This window comes from Chiroxiphia lanceolata, chromosome 14 (assembly GCF_009829145.1).
Source record: "Chiroxiphia lanceolata isolate bChiLan1 chromosome 14, bChiLan1.pri, whole genome shotgun sequence".
Taxonomy (NCBI): Eukaryota; Metazoa; Chordata; class Aves; order Passeriformes; family Pipridae; genus Chiroxiphia; species Chiroxiphia lanceolata.
Genome location: NC_045650.1, coordinates 14068101 through 14081472, shown reverse-complemented (window position 1 = coordinate 14081472; position 13372 = coordinate 14068101). Strand labels below are relative to the sequence as shown.

The 13372-nt window shown below is 39.9% G+C and overlaps 1 protein-coding gene across 5 annotated transcripts in view; it reads right to left on the bottom strand.

Annotated features, from left to right (window-relative positions):
• COL4A5 (collagen type IV alpha 5 chain) overlaps window positions 1-13372 on the bottom strand; it is a 78557-nt gene that overhangs the window by 54194 nt on the left and 10991 nt on the right. For 4 of the 5 annotated variants that reach the window (XM_032701931.1, XM_032701933.1, XM_032701932.1 and 1 more), the window contains exon 2: window positions 3090-3149. In XM_032701931.1, coding sequence (XP_032557822.1) covers window positions 3090-3149 — 60 coding nt within the window. Of the gene's footprint in view, window positions 1-3089; window positions 3162-13372 lie in introns of those variants that run through there. The other variant, XM_032701935.1, reaches the window with a different exon arrangement.

The following is a 13372-nucleotide window of genomic DNA, read 5'->3' as shown; positions in this document are numbered from 1 at the left end:
CTAAAGAAGAATCACTGGCAGCATGGAAGCAGTTAAGTGAGAGCTATGGCTCCCTAAAGCAAGAGAAGAAAATTTTTCCTATTTGTTATAGCTGAATTTGTGTTGCTTTACCTGATCTTTTAAAATTGGGATGTCCTCAAGTGAATGCTAGGATGCTTAGGAAGAAGGCTATTTTTGAGTCTCAAAAGAAATGCATTAGGCTCTGCTAAGCTGAACAAAGCAGCACTTCTCAGTTGACTTAATGCAAGTGGACAGCAGCTTGGATGCAGATGCTGGTTTAGGGCCAGAAGTGAAGCCCATTGGAACAGAAAGGCAGGGCTCAGCTGAGTGCATTAGACCAGGCTTTTCCTGTCTTCCCAGTAGAGAACCACGTTCCATACCCCTGACTTCCAGTAGTTCTTCAAATACATTTTCACACTTCTAATGGGAGAATCAAAGAGGGGAGATTAAATAAACAGCTCTTTTTCTAACGCTCTTCATACACCAATTAGGCAAGAAGCTACAGTTCAGAGATCACTGCAGAAGGAAGGAGAAACACCAAATGCCAAGTGTCAAATACAAACCAAAAGCCTGAAACTTGTTGTAGCAGCAATTTACACACTCAGCTGGAATAAAGATACTATTTGCAAGAAAGCTGGATTGAAGATAGTATTGGATTTGGAAACTACAATCAAACGTATTACCAGGTGGTACACTGTGAGGGACCAATCATCCTAAGATAGCCCTTGATGTCTTGTACTAGTACAGGAATACAGAAAAAGTTTAAGGCTGTTAAAAACTTCAAATGAACCAAAGTGACGAATTTATAAGATAAAGCATTATGGAAGTCAGTGATAGAGAGCTCTTGGGGTTCTCCAGAGCTCAACTGCTGAATCCAGCAATGCATCCAATACTGAGGGTTTGTAATTACAGGGCAACAAACATAACGAGGTGTGTGCACGTATGAGCAAACCAGTTCCACTAGTAACATATCATACCTAAGAAATATGGGCTTTGCTTTTCATTGTTCCTTTACATACTGTACATGACAGTCTGCAAGCTTCAGAAAGACTGTTTTTAAAAAACCTGTCTGGCATGCCACAGGATTATGCTGTGTTTACCTTGGTTTAGGAGGAAAATGAATCACAGCTCCCCGATTTCAAAGTTAATTTTCCATTCTAAGGATGAAAACTTGCATTATATCCACATTAGCCAGACAACAGCTACTTGCTCACTGAAATCACAAAACAGCTGTGACAAGTCCAAAAAAAAGCCAGCTTCGAATTACAGAAAGGTTTTCCAAAACTGTACCTGCTACAAATGTACTGGGAATAGAAGCCTGATGTTTAAGTGCCTTCAAACTGAACCTGAAACAATCTGTGACTAGTGTTAGGATGCATCTGGTTTGGGTACCTGCAGATCCTCTAGGATCTAGGCACCCAGATCCTCTAGGAACACATTAATCAGGTTTGTGTTTTGGCCAACCAAATTTAACTCAGAAGGCTTGCCATGAAGGGAATACTGTTCTTCACTAGGTATGTAAACTGGGAATACACCCAAAGAACTAAAGTAAATGCCAGGCAATGACCTCATCTGTCAGGAGCTATGTGGATGGCAGGTGTGGCATCAAACATTACCTGGAATTTTGGACATGTGCCTTGTTTAACCTCAACCAATAGTGAAATTCTGCATCAGCATGTTACAGTGCCAATGCAGTGACTGATTATCTTGCATTACTTGCGTTCATTTAAGGTTACACTTGTTTATGCAAGTCAAAAAATCACCTTTGAAATGTGTCAGAAATTAGTCCAGACCACTGAAGTCCTTCTAGAACCTTGCTAAGGTTTGTAAGCGGTTTGATAAGCCAGGCTCATCAAACTCTCTTATCAGTTCTGTTATCAGTCCTGTTATCAGTCTTTAAGAAGACTCCATTGTATCTCAAGCAAACTGTTTACAAGACTGAGAGTGGAATTGTTTCTGGCAACCCTTGCCCCTTGCAGTGATCACATTCCCTGTGACAACAGCAGTTACAAGGGAACTATTTAAGCACAACTTCACAACCAGGCTCCCACACTCGAGAAAAGGCTCGACTCAGGCAAGCACTGAGCTGTGTATCTACAGTGCATTGTAACTAAGAGAGATGCTGGGCACCTCCTGTTTCCTCAGTGGAAAAAACTGTAAAACGATAAGAAATAATTGTAACAGAAACATGAAAGATATACTGAGCACAGATGTACTGAGTTCAGGCAATGAGAGTGGAAGTCAAAGCTGCATGGAAGCAGGAAACCTCAGAGGTGTCAACGTGCAAGTCTTGGCCTTAGGACACTGCTTGGCAGATCAAAACAGCTTGTTGCACTGAATGAGGCACACACAGGTGCTTTTTGGGTTGGGGATGGTTTTTATTTTGCTTGGTCCAAGAATACACATTTGGCCATTAACCAGCTGCTTACTCTGGTGGCAGCTACATGTGTAGGGAGAGCTGTAGCTGAATTTTGTCACTTCCATGGTCCAGCTCACATCTAGACAGCAACAGTAATCATCTTTGCATACAGCTGTACAAATTATGAGGTGAAAACCAGTGCAAGTTCAGAACACATTAGCAAGCATCAATTACTTATGAGCTGGCAATGCAAGAAAAGAGGGAAAACAACCCACACTCACTCTATTTTAAGTTTCCACTGAAGCATTACCAGCATAACCATTATTGTACATTCCACACCTTAGCTTGTCAACACAAAGTAGTTAGTGTAGGCAGGCCTGGGCAGTAAATAGTAATTCTTTCTATTTTACTAGAATTTGTGTCTTTTCTGGTTTTTTACTGTCAGATAGCTTGAAAAATTTTTGCCATCATTCCCTCCTTTTGAGAAAATAATATGAAATTCTGTACACTGTTGGATGGACCAGTCAGTTTGACTCAATACCTCCAGCTGTTAATACAGCTATACTCTTTGGTGCATGCCCACACTATGGTCAAAGAAAATAAGATATGAGCAAGAAGCAAAAGCTATCATCCACAAGCTTCAGTTATCTGAAGTTAGCATATGGCTCAGTGGTTTGTGGGCTGGTCTGCTAGTAAAAAAAAAAAAGAAAAAGAAAAAAGTTATATTTACCTTTTCACCTTTTACTCCACTGCAATCACATTTGGACAAAGATGTACATCCATGGCAAGCCTTTAAAGACATAAGAAATAGAATATGTTTTTAATCAGCATAAGACTATATGAAGTCTTTGACAGTCTCACAAAAAGTTAGAAAGTTAATCTAAAATGTAAGCCTACAAAGTTTGTCCTCCAGCCATTAAACACGTGTTCAAAGCAGACACAGTTAACTGAAAGTTCAATCACCTTTGGTAATATATATGTTTATTTGTAAGTATTTTACAGTTAGTGCTCCAAAATCTTAGACTGTTACATTTATGCTCAAATGTCGTCTGCTCTTAGGGCAAGGCACAATGCAACACCTATGGCCAAAGGGGCCAGCGCTTCCACAATCTTCAGCATGTCCCCAGCAGAGAAGAGTCCAATTACGTCTCCCACCAGTAGATGTCAGGTTTTGCACAAGAGTTTCATCAAGCCTAAAACTCATGAGCATATTTGTGATAGTTATTAGACAAATACTACATAATTCTTCCCTGCACAGATAAGTTAGGGAGTAAAGACTTTTTTCAAAACTCTAGGTTTCATGTAGCTGCATTCAGCCTCCAGTGCAAAGCATGGCAAGGCAGCTACAACAGTCTCCAGCGTAAGGGGACTGTCAGTCAGATTTTAAGGGGTCAAAGGAGGGGGATATAGTAGCTTGGTCACAGAGAAAAACCGAAGTTAAGTAACTTTTCCATACCACATTTGCTTAAATTATATTCTTCCACCCCCACCCTAACAGGGGATACTCAATGGAGCTCCATGTTGATTTCAGAAAGTAACAAATGTGTTAACAAAAGTGAGATTTCTATAAGAATTTTTTTTGGTAGAATGCCTCTACATAATATATAGGGTCATCATTTTTCAGACCTTTTTATAGTTTTAGAAACCACAAGCCACATTAGAAGATACACTACCTAAAATACTTCAGGGTTTAACTTGTTCTGAGAACAGGTGCAGCATTGTATTAAAAACATACAGAATATACTTTAAAAGTTTGAGAAGCGGGGCATTTGGGGTCCTCCCCTCCAGTAATCTACAGAGAACATTATGTACAAAGTTTCAACCAAGCATGAAACCAGCTGGTGTGTCAGATCTAAAGCACACCCACACTTGAATTCTAGTCTTCATTATCATAGAAGCATTTAGAGACATGACCCATCACCTACCTGGCATTAGGAATGTCCTGGCTCTCAGCCTAAACACACCACACCAAGCCTCAGACTGAATACAGTGAAGCAGCTTAATTCACCTGGAGCTACAAAAACCCAGGATCAACTAAAGCATCTTGCAGCAAAAGGCAGAGCTCTAAGTACGGCAGCAGTGGTACATGACATGACCAGCCTGTCTCTCCACATCTTCCATTTGGCTTTTGTAATCAGTTTCTTGATTTTATGTACATGAAACCTCAAAATTCTTAGTTAACAGGGATTTACTGAACCATTTCCTAAACTGAAATTGAACCATTCTAGCCAGTTCAGGTTTTCAAAGATCAGATTGGACAAAGGCCTGAGTAAACCTGGTCTGACCTCATGGCTGTTCTGCTTTGGAACAGGGGTTTTGGCTAGATGCCCTTCTGATGCCCCCCTTCAATCCAAGTAATCCTGTGAATTTGGTATCTGATCCCTTTCACTTTTAAAAATGGATTTTTAAAAAAGCAAGTTCCTTGGGAACCAGTTTTAGTATTAATCTCATTAACAAAGCTTCATTTAAAAGGGATTAACCTTAGTTACATGCAATATTCCCTTGCCTCACAGTACAAGCCTAACACACGGAAGTTGCAAGTTACCTGGCTTGTTGTGCCACAGCACTGATTCCTCACTACGAGGACAGAACAGGGAGAGCAATGTGGAAAACCTTTTCTGCCTCCAAGAGGTGGTGGTGGGGAATAAACTAAATCAGTACTCACTAAAACCCACCAAAAGCTGTGGTAGAACACACATAGGCTACAACAGCACATACTTGAAAAGCATGATCAAGATCCTACACAATAAGGAGGATTTATTCAGACTGTGGAACAGAAAAAAACTCATTTAGTCTTCCTTACAGCTTCTACAGAATGTTTCTAATAGAAATTTTCTAAGCTTCCAGGTACCAGCAAACTGTTGGGGTGAACAGGGAGAGAAAAGGAGGTTGGAGGAGAAAATGATGGTATGAGGTGACACTGCCCCTTCACAAAACAAGTTTGATGTACACAATGCTGAGAAGGTGAGCTTTCAGACAGTGAAGCTCAAGAATCTCTGCCCTCTGCTACTGCATCTCTACAGGAAACCCACAGAAAACTACTTTGTTAGTGCTTACACATCTTCAACAGTGATTCTGGCAACATCAAGACCACATGAAAAAGACCCAGTTCATAAAGCAAATGAAATTGAGATAATTTGGTATGGAAGGAATCACGCAAAGCAAGGCAACTTAGGGCAGGTTGTACAGGTGCTTGCCCAGCTGCATATTGAGTAACTACAGTGGTGGAGATCCCACAGCCTCTTTAGGCCTTTAATCTGGTGTCTGATTGCCTTCATGGTGAAGCTGTTCCTCCACAAAGCATCTCACCAGAATTCCCTGTGTTGTAACTTGTATTCATGAAAAGTTTCCTGTATAGAGTTTTCGAAGAACATGCTGTTCTCCCTCATTCTATTTGCAGTTAAAAACACCCAAAGTGCTTTGATTCGATCAGTGTAGGGGTTCTTTTTAAACCCGTGACTGTCTTCCAAAGCCATTTATATATTCAGACTGGATTCCTTATGCTTTGAGCGGCCTCTTAATGTATACAATTAGCCTGTCTTGAAGAGTCAGGAGTACTCACTGAATCCTTTTTGACAGATGGTTTTGGACATCCAGTTCAGATGCATTACTTGCAGGAAGGAAACACAGTCTTTCCCAGACAACAGTGAAGGGAAACTAAAAGTCTGTAATCAGAAAACTCTGCAAATACCCCCTGTAATCAAATGATAGTAAATTTTTGGCATAAATCCTGGGAACATTTATTCACCCACAAGCTTATCAAGAAGTACTCCCTCAGCAGCGTCACTTATCTTCCTGTACAAGAGCTGTATTTGGCAGGTTGTGTTTCTTATTTGCATCAACCTGTACCCCCACCAAATTAAGGGATTTTTAACTAAACAGTTTGAAGCAAAATAGCCTTGAGAATTCGTACTATATCAATTCATGCCACTTACAAGTCATGTTACTGTACAGCTTAAAAAAAACCCCAACAACAAAGCAAAACATGATGGCACAGAAAAAAAAAGTTTAATGACCTACTCTAAGTGAAAACTTTCCTCCTGTTTAGACTTTTCAGTAATCTCAAGGCCTTTTTTTACTTGGCAAAGGCACAAAAGTTGTGCTACAGGAGACTTCAAACTGCATAACAAGCTAGTACAAGTTTGAAAGCCACTCAGTAGCCACAGGCTGATTTTTGATGTCACAGAATCAGTTGTGTATCTCATATTAATGCAAAGAAAATCCTGCACATGAACAATAACTTACCTACAGCTCAAGCGAACAAAGAAAACAGATACAATGACAACATTTCAAGAGTAGAAAAAGCTACATTAAGAGCAAGATTTAGGTGGCTACAATCAGTAAATTGCCCTTAGTAACAGCTTAACCGCCACTAGTTCTGAAAATTAAGTCACTGACTGGGTTTCCAGATACAGAAAATTAAATTACTCCAAACCTCAGGGGGTCTCCAAGTTACACTTGGTGCATATATTACAGGTTGGGAAACCGAGGAAGTCTCCTGCTTTATATTAGGCAGCCAGAAGCCTTCAGGAGCAGTTCAATTCCTGGCTCTGGCCAGTAGGACACATTGTCTTAGGTGACAGGGAAGGTGATAAAACATACTGTATGTAATAGTGAGTTGTAGCTTGATCATCAGGAGCTGGTCACAATCTCCACGTCTATTAAAATCTTTTAGTTTTCAACTACGCAAAGATGAACAAGAAATCTTAAGAGCCAGACTGGAACTGCTCAGATTTGCTTCTTATTATATACCTGTTGCCTTCCCTTCACACACCTCTAAAGATGAACTCGCCATCATTGCCATTTCCTTTGCTGTGACTTTTCCATAGCAAGACACAATCAGAGGCTCTAATTAATCTATTTGAGTTTAGCTAATCCTTTCATTGGATTTTCCTGACAGCTTCTACCCCATTGAATCTGTGTGTGGAGAGCAAGTTCTTTTCATTAGTATATAAAAGGAGGGATGGTATTGGTTTACTGGTCAAAGGATAATTCTTCCAGAACAAGCTCAGTCTTTTGTGTCTTACATGGACTGAAGAAAACTGCTTTCAATGCCACCAAAAGAATGGAGTTTGGTTTGTTTGTTTGTTTTCCAGTTTGAAGAAATAAAGCACACTCTTGGATGCAGGTTTCTCAGTGAAGTGAATAGCCTAAGTTATCCTCAGATTTTGTTTTGGTTAGAAGCCTGCCTTACACATTAGGCACATATTGCCCCCTGTTCTCATCAGGTGTAAAGATATTGGTTACAAGGCAACTTCAGCTTATTCTACTTTCTCTCCCCTCCCAGCTGCCATTCACAACAGTACTGGACAAAATATTTCTAAAAACTAACAGGCAGATAAATGTTCTTCCTCGAGAGAACAGGAACTTGGGACTTTACAACACTGTGAAGGGAAAAAGAAGCGATTTGCAATTACATACATGCAGCTGCAGGGAAACTTAACAGTTAATTGTGTAAGGTAAGGGAATATCTAAACCTCCACACTAGAGTATGCATCAGTACTTAAATAACGTATTAGTATTTGAACACATAACAGGATTTTAATACTCTTTCCATGGGAAAGATTACAGGGGTGGGGAGGGAAGCCAGTCATTCACAGACCTTGACACTTACAAATTAGAAACTGGCAATCAAGAGGAAGTGCAGCTTCTTACAGAAGCACAGTAGGTGACTCAGTAAGGTGCCTTTGCAAAATATCAGTAGTTCTGACATGACCCAAGTTGCTTACAACTGGCTTCTCAATCCAGATATCAAACAACTGGATAAGAGAAACAAGAAATAGTTTGAACATTTACATACTTGTGCAATTTCTTCATTTTGACATCCTCCTTCTGCATAATTTTATCATGAATTCAAAATTTCTTGTTTGTTAACCCCTCCCATTTCTAGAAGAGCATAGAGACATTACTGAACCTCCCCAGTAATGCAGTTTGTACTAACACACCACTTGCTTTTCTTGACAGCTCCATTCTGATGGCAGCAAGAGGTCAAGTAAGCATCAAAAAACTGATTGTGTACAGCCACTGATTTTAAATGCTGATGTGTCCTGCAATGCATTAAGACCCTCTCAGAGATTTAAATGACCACTAAGCTTCAGCATGCAACATCTGTGGGGATTAACATGCACACACCAGCTTCATAAACAGATGTTCTGAAGGAAACCAGACAGTTATTTGACACAACATTGTAAGCTACTTCATCAGGTGAGAATAGTTCCCTCTAGCAGGCAAAAGATGCACAGAAATCACTGAAATAAATTCTGCCCAAAACAAAGTTGGCCAGAATTTGAAAGCGAATTTAAAACTGCAGCAAACACTGATGACAGGAGAATAACTGAACTGGGGAACAATATTCCACAGTTTGAGAGGAATGAGCCAAGACCAAACAGCAAAGCCTAGAAAAAAAAAATGTTAATACATACTCAAGTCATACTATGTAGCAATTGCTGTTTGGTCCCATATTTGCATCTTCCCATACTTTTCTCTAATGACTTCACTAGGATTTATTTGCATACGTATAATGAAGCCTTTTGATAGTTTGGTTTTACTAAGATCCCCATTCACTAGAACGGTCAAAGGAAGAACCAGCCATAAAACCCATTCAAAAGCAATTCATCTTTGAGGGTTTCCATGCAGCACACAGTCCTTCTCCCCTAACAGTTCCTGAACCTGAAACTTGCCATTCAATCCCATCCACTTTTTCACAGATACAAGTAACAGAAGCACTTCTGATGTGGTTACAAGTCTTTCCACTACCTGCAGCAGGTTTAACTGCACAGCTACTCAGGCAGTGAATTGCTGTTATTCAAAGATATAATCTCAGTTTGAGAACGGACACATAGGAGCTTTATATTTTCCTTTCCTTCCAAGGGTTATAAAAAGTTAATAAAAAGAGCACTTGCTTCTAATAGTTTTGAGATTATCAAGCACCTCAGGTACCCCTTCAGTATTTACCAGCATGACGTGACCTGCTACTCGTCAGCAAGTTGATCAGGTAAAGAAGTTAACACAGTACTGCTTTCTTTGGAGAGCAAAGAAAAAAAAGTTCTAGCACATTATGCATCAGCCCCACCAGTTTTGTATTGCCAAAAGGGAAGGGGGAGAGGCGTTACCGTGTTTTTGAAGTCTTCTAGTGCAGGGGAAAAAAAAAAAAAAAAAAAAAAATCAAACAGGACTTCACAATTCACCAAATCTGTCTCTAGACACATATTTGGTAAAATAAAGTTATATCCTGGAATTCCTATAATAGCTACATTTACTGAAATACATGCAACTTTACGGTTGAGTAACGGTTTAACAATATTTTGTAGTTCACAAAACTGTGGAAACTGCAGATTCCCAAGCTGCTCTTGTTCATGATTTAAGGCTCACAGAAGAGAATTTTCACGGTAGAGACTGCAATTGCCTCTTGGACAACTGCGGAAGACATATTCCTAGCTTACATACAGTAGACAAATCCTGCACCTCACAGTTATTCCAGCTGCTATAGGAATTGCCTAAATGTTACTAATATCACCCTCCACATTCAAGTATGACAGCTTACCAGTCAGGAGTATAAGTTTAACTTCAGAGAAAAAAGGAGCATAAATATTGGATAATTCCATCAATATAAACACTGACTCTGCTGTTAGAAATTCACTCTGATTAAAATCAGTAAATTCAACACATAGAAATGCACCAGTTACAAATTCCTTTGCTGTGGGAGGATGAAGGCACTAACCTTTCTCATGCAAAAGTCACAAACTCAATTATTCATACCTCTATTTACAATGGAAATAAAATTCAGTCTTTCAGTTCCAGTCAGACAAAGGTTAAGCTTTAATTTGGTGGTGGTCCTGAAGAACATCCTCATATTTATTAGCTTGCCAAGATCTGTGTAACAAAACACCTGCACAGTTATCTAGCTAAGGATTTACTACTTGTCCAGGTCAAAGATTTCACCATTCATCTTCAGCCAGTTGAGTTTCCTTTCACTTGCCTGGACAGAAATATAACCAACAAACAAAAGGTTTTGTGGGGATTTGACAAGCTGCTATTGTGAGTTCTAATTATGATTTCACATATATGCTCTTTAGGCTTAAACAGGAGTACAAATCTGCAGTACAAATAACAATTTATTACTCAAACACCTGTGCGAAGTCACCTATGGCAGCAAAGCCATCACAGCTCTATAAACCAAATGGCCATTCTTTTCTCACTGAAGTACTGCATTTATGAGCAGTAACATTGCTAAAGCAGTGAATCTGAATTAAAAGACTATTACATGCCCTTTTAAGGAATTATTTCCCTCAATCTACCTAAAGATGCAAAGAGAATAAATTCTATAGTGTAAAATGTAAGAGTCAAAACATGTTCGCAGAAGTTCTTGACCAACTTTTTTTTTTTTTTTTTAAAGTAAGGGAACTTCTGACATGTAATTTAATCTGTTGCACCTTGAGGCACTATCTTTCTTTGAAGTCTGCACAATACAAGACCTGTTCAGACTTGCAGAGGAAGCTCTTAGCTGTAGTAGCCACAGTTCTGGTCACTGTGAGCGAGAACACAAGAGGTGGGTTAAAAAAGAGATTCTTAAACACCTGATGAATAAACAGCCCTTCTTTTTCCTCTTAAGGCACAGCACTAGGTGTTTGTTATTTAGATACCTGAAGAGCATATATTATAGTAATAACATGAAACGTAATTGTAAGAGACCCACCAAACTAGTTACTGTACTCTAAATGACTGCTCTGGTTATACTGAAAGTTTATTAAATAATAATTTTTCTCTCAGAATACAGTTACCATGATTTCACTGGAATTAAAGGGCTACCTGAAAAGCCCCAAAATTATAAGCAAGAAAACCTTGGTATGACTACCTTCAGAATATGCAAAAATTGAAACAACAGGCTGACAACTCTTCAGGACATTAAGAAACTTTAAGCAGGCAGTATGAGGAATAGAGTTAACCCTTGCAACTCACAGTAGCTCATTCTCACTTTCTACAGAGCCTTCCGTCTTCAAAACTGATTGTTGGACCTCTGCTTTAAGGAGTGCTGCCAGCCTTGCACTCAAGTATAGGCAGGGGAAAGGACATGGACAGTTCTCAGCACTGCTGAAAACTCCTACGTTTCTGTGGCCTGTTGATGTTACAAGACAGAGAATGGGCTCCAGTGCAGCATATTTTACTGGGTGAGACACAAAGAAAGCAAAATAATCATATCAACTCCACTGCCCTTCTCACAAGCATTTCAAAGCTAAAATTAAAGAGACCTGAGATGCCAAGTACCTCTGTCCTAATGAACATAAATTTCCAAAGAGCTCCACATTAGGCTGTATGAATTGCCAAATAATCTCCTTTAACAGCAACTCAGGTTAAGTACTACCTTTATGCTGCCATCCAGGGGCAGCATCTTACAAAGCATCTATGTTTAGATTTGGCAAGTACACCTCCTGGTAAACACTGCAACAACAAGCAAAGAGCATTAAAACAGAATGTAAACTACCAGGTGGTCTTCTCAGCCCACTTCATCTCCAAGTTAATGAACTGACAGATGCCAAACACCACATTTCCCTTGTCAGCAGGCAATGCAACACCTGCATGAACCTCTAAATATACAGTGTAAACAGAGAAACATCCTAGGATCTGGCTGGTTTTTCAGTTTTGGAATGGGAGGCTTTAGGGATGGACAAATTTCACAGTACCTCTGTAGGCAGTCTACACTACAGCTCATTTCAGCTCAAAATGCTGAGCTCTGAGTGCAAGCCATCCTTTAATTTTTATACAGACCATAAAGAAATTCCTTAAGCACATACATAGCTAATGAGAGGAATGGTTAGTTTTAAGCATGCCCCCATCTTTGCCTGTCCAGCTACACATCTCTGCCACTAACACCAGCCCTGAGACACCAGCGTGGAGCAGCAGGCAGGCAGGCAGTGGCAGGGCACAGTGAGCCACTTCGCTTTTCAGGAAGTCTCAGTTTTACTTTTATTTTACACACAAGTCTCTAATCACCAGTCTCTTGGGGCTTCCTAATTTTTTCCAGCTGCAAATAAGAAGTGCCATCTGGTACTCATTACAGGTTAAGATTTACTGGTCATTTAGGACCTTTCCCATGTGACAGGTGTTAGATGTTGCCACTTTCTATAACCATGTCCAAATGTAACACAAACCTAGACCAAACTGTCAGGCTTGTAAGTCTCAGGTATGCTTGCAAGTCAAGTATTATACAGTCATAACACCAGTCATTATGGCACTCCATTTTTAGTCCGTTCCTGGTTAAGGAAATGGAATAAAGTCACAAGCTTCAGATTAATTCCCCAGAAAATGTCCTGTTTCTCACCTTCCTCTATGGATGCATCTAACACGCAACAGAGGAAACTTCACATCCAGAGTCCTGTTAACGGATGTCAGTCATTTGTCACTGACAACTGCACCTTCAAGTGTCAAAAGCATGAAGCAGACCACACAAGAACATAAAACCCACTTCTTCCTCGGAGACAGGAGAGGCAAAATGGAACAGCATTTCAGATTAATCTAACCCCGCTATGGTCTATCTTGAAACTACTGAAAGCACTAAATTAATACCAAAGATGAAGCAAGTATACATGCTAAAGAGAATAGAGACTGTGCAGAGTTATATTGCATTGAGATGTTATCTGATGTACACACACCCTCTTAACTGCCAGAACAAGACCTAACTCACTTTAAGGCTTGGTGGGTGTCTGGGGGATTTTTTGTGGTGGAGGTGGTTATCAACTCCATTCTCCTTCAGTTCTTGGACCAAGTATCATAGCTTCAAGGTTCTTCTAGCTAAGGTTGTTTTATCATTTGTTTATGCCTGTGGCAGCAGCACACTCTGTGTGTGCACTTTAACACCTAAAGAGAGCACTACGGGCAGCACTTTCTCTGTACCACTCAATGCTAAGAAAGAGCTGCTCTCCAGCCTCAGGTAATCAAAGCTGAAAAAGTAAGTGGCACTGAAGAGAGCCAAGTTAAACAAGGAAGCAGTGGAGACAAAGCAATTGTCCTAACCCT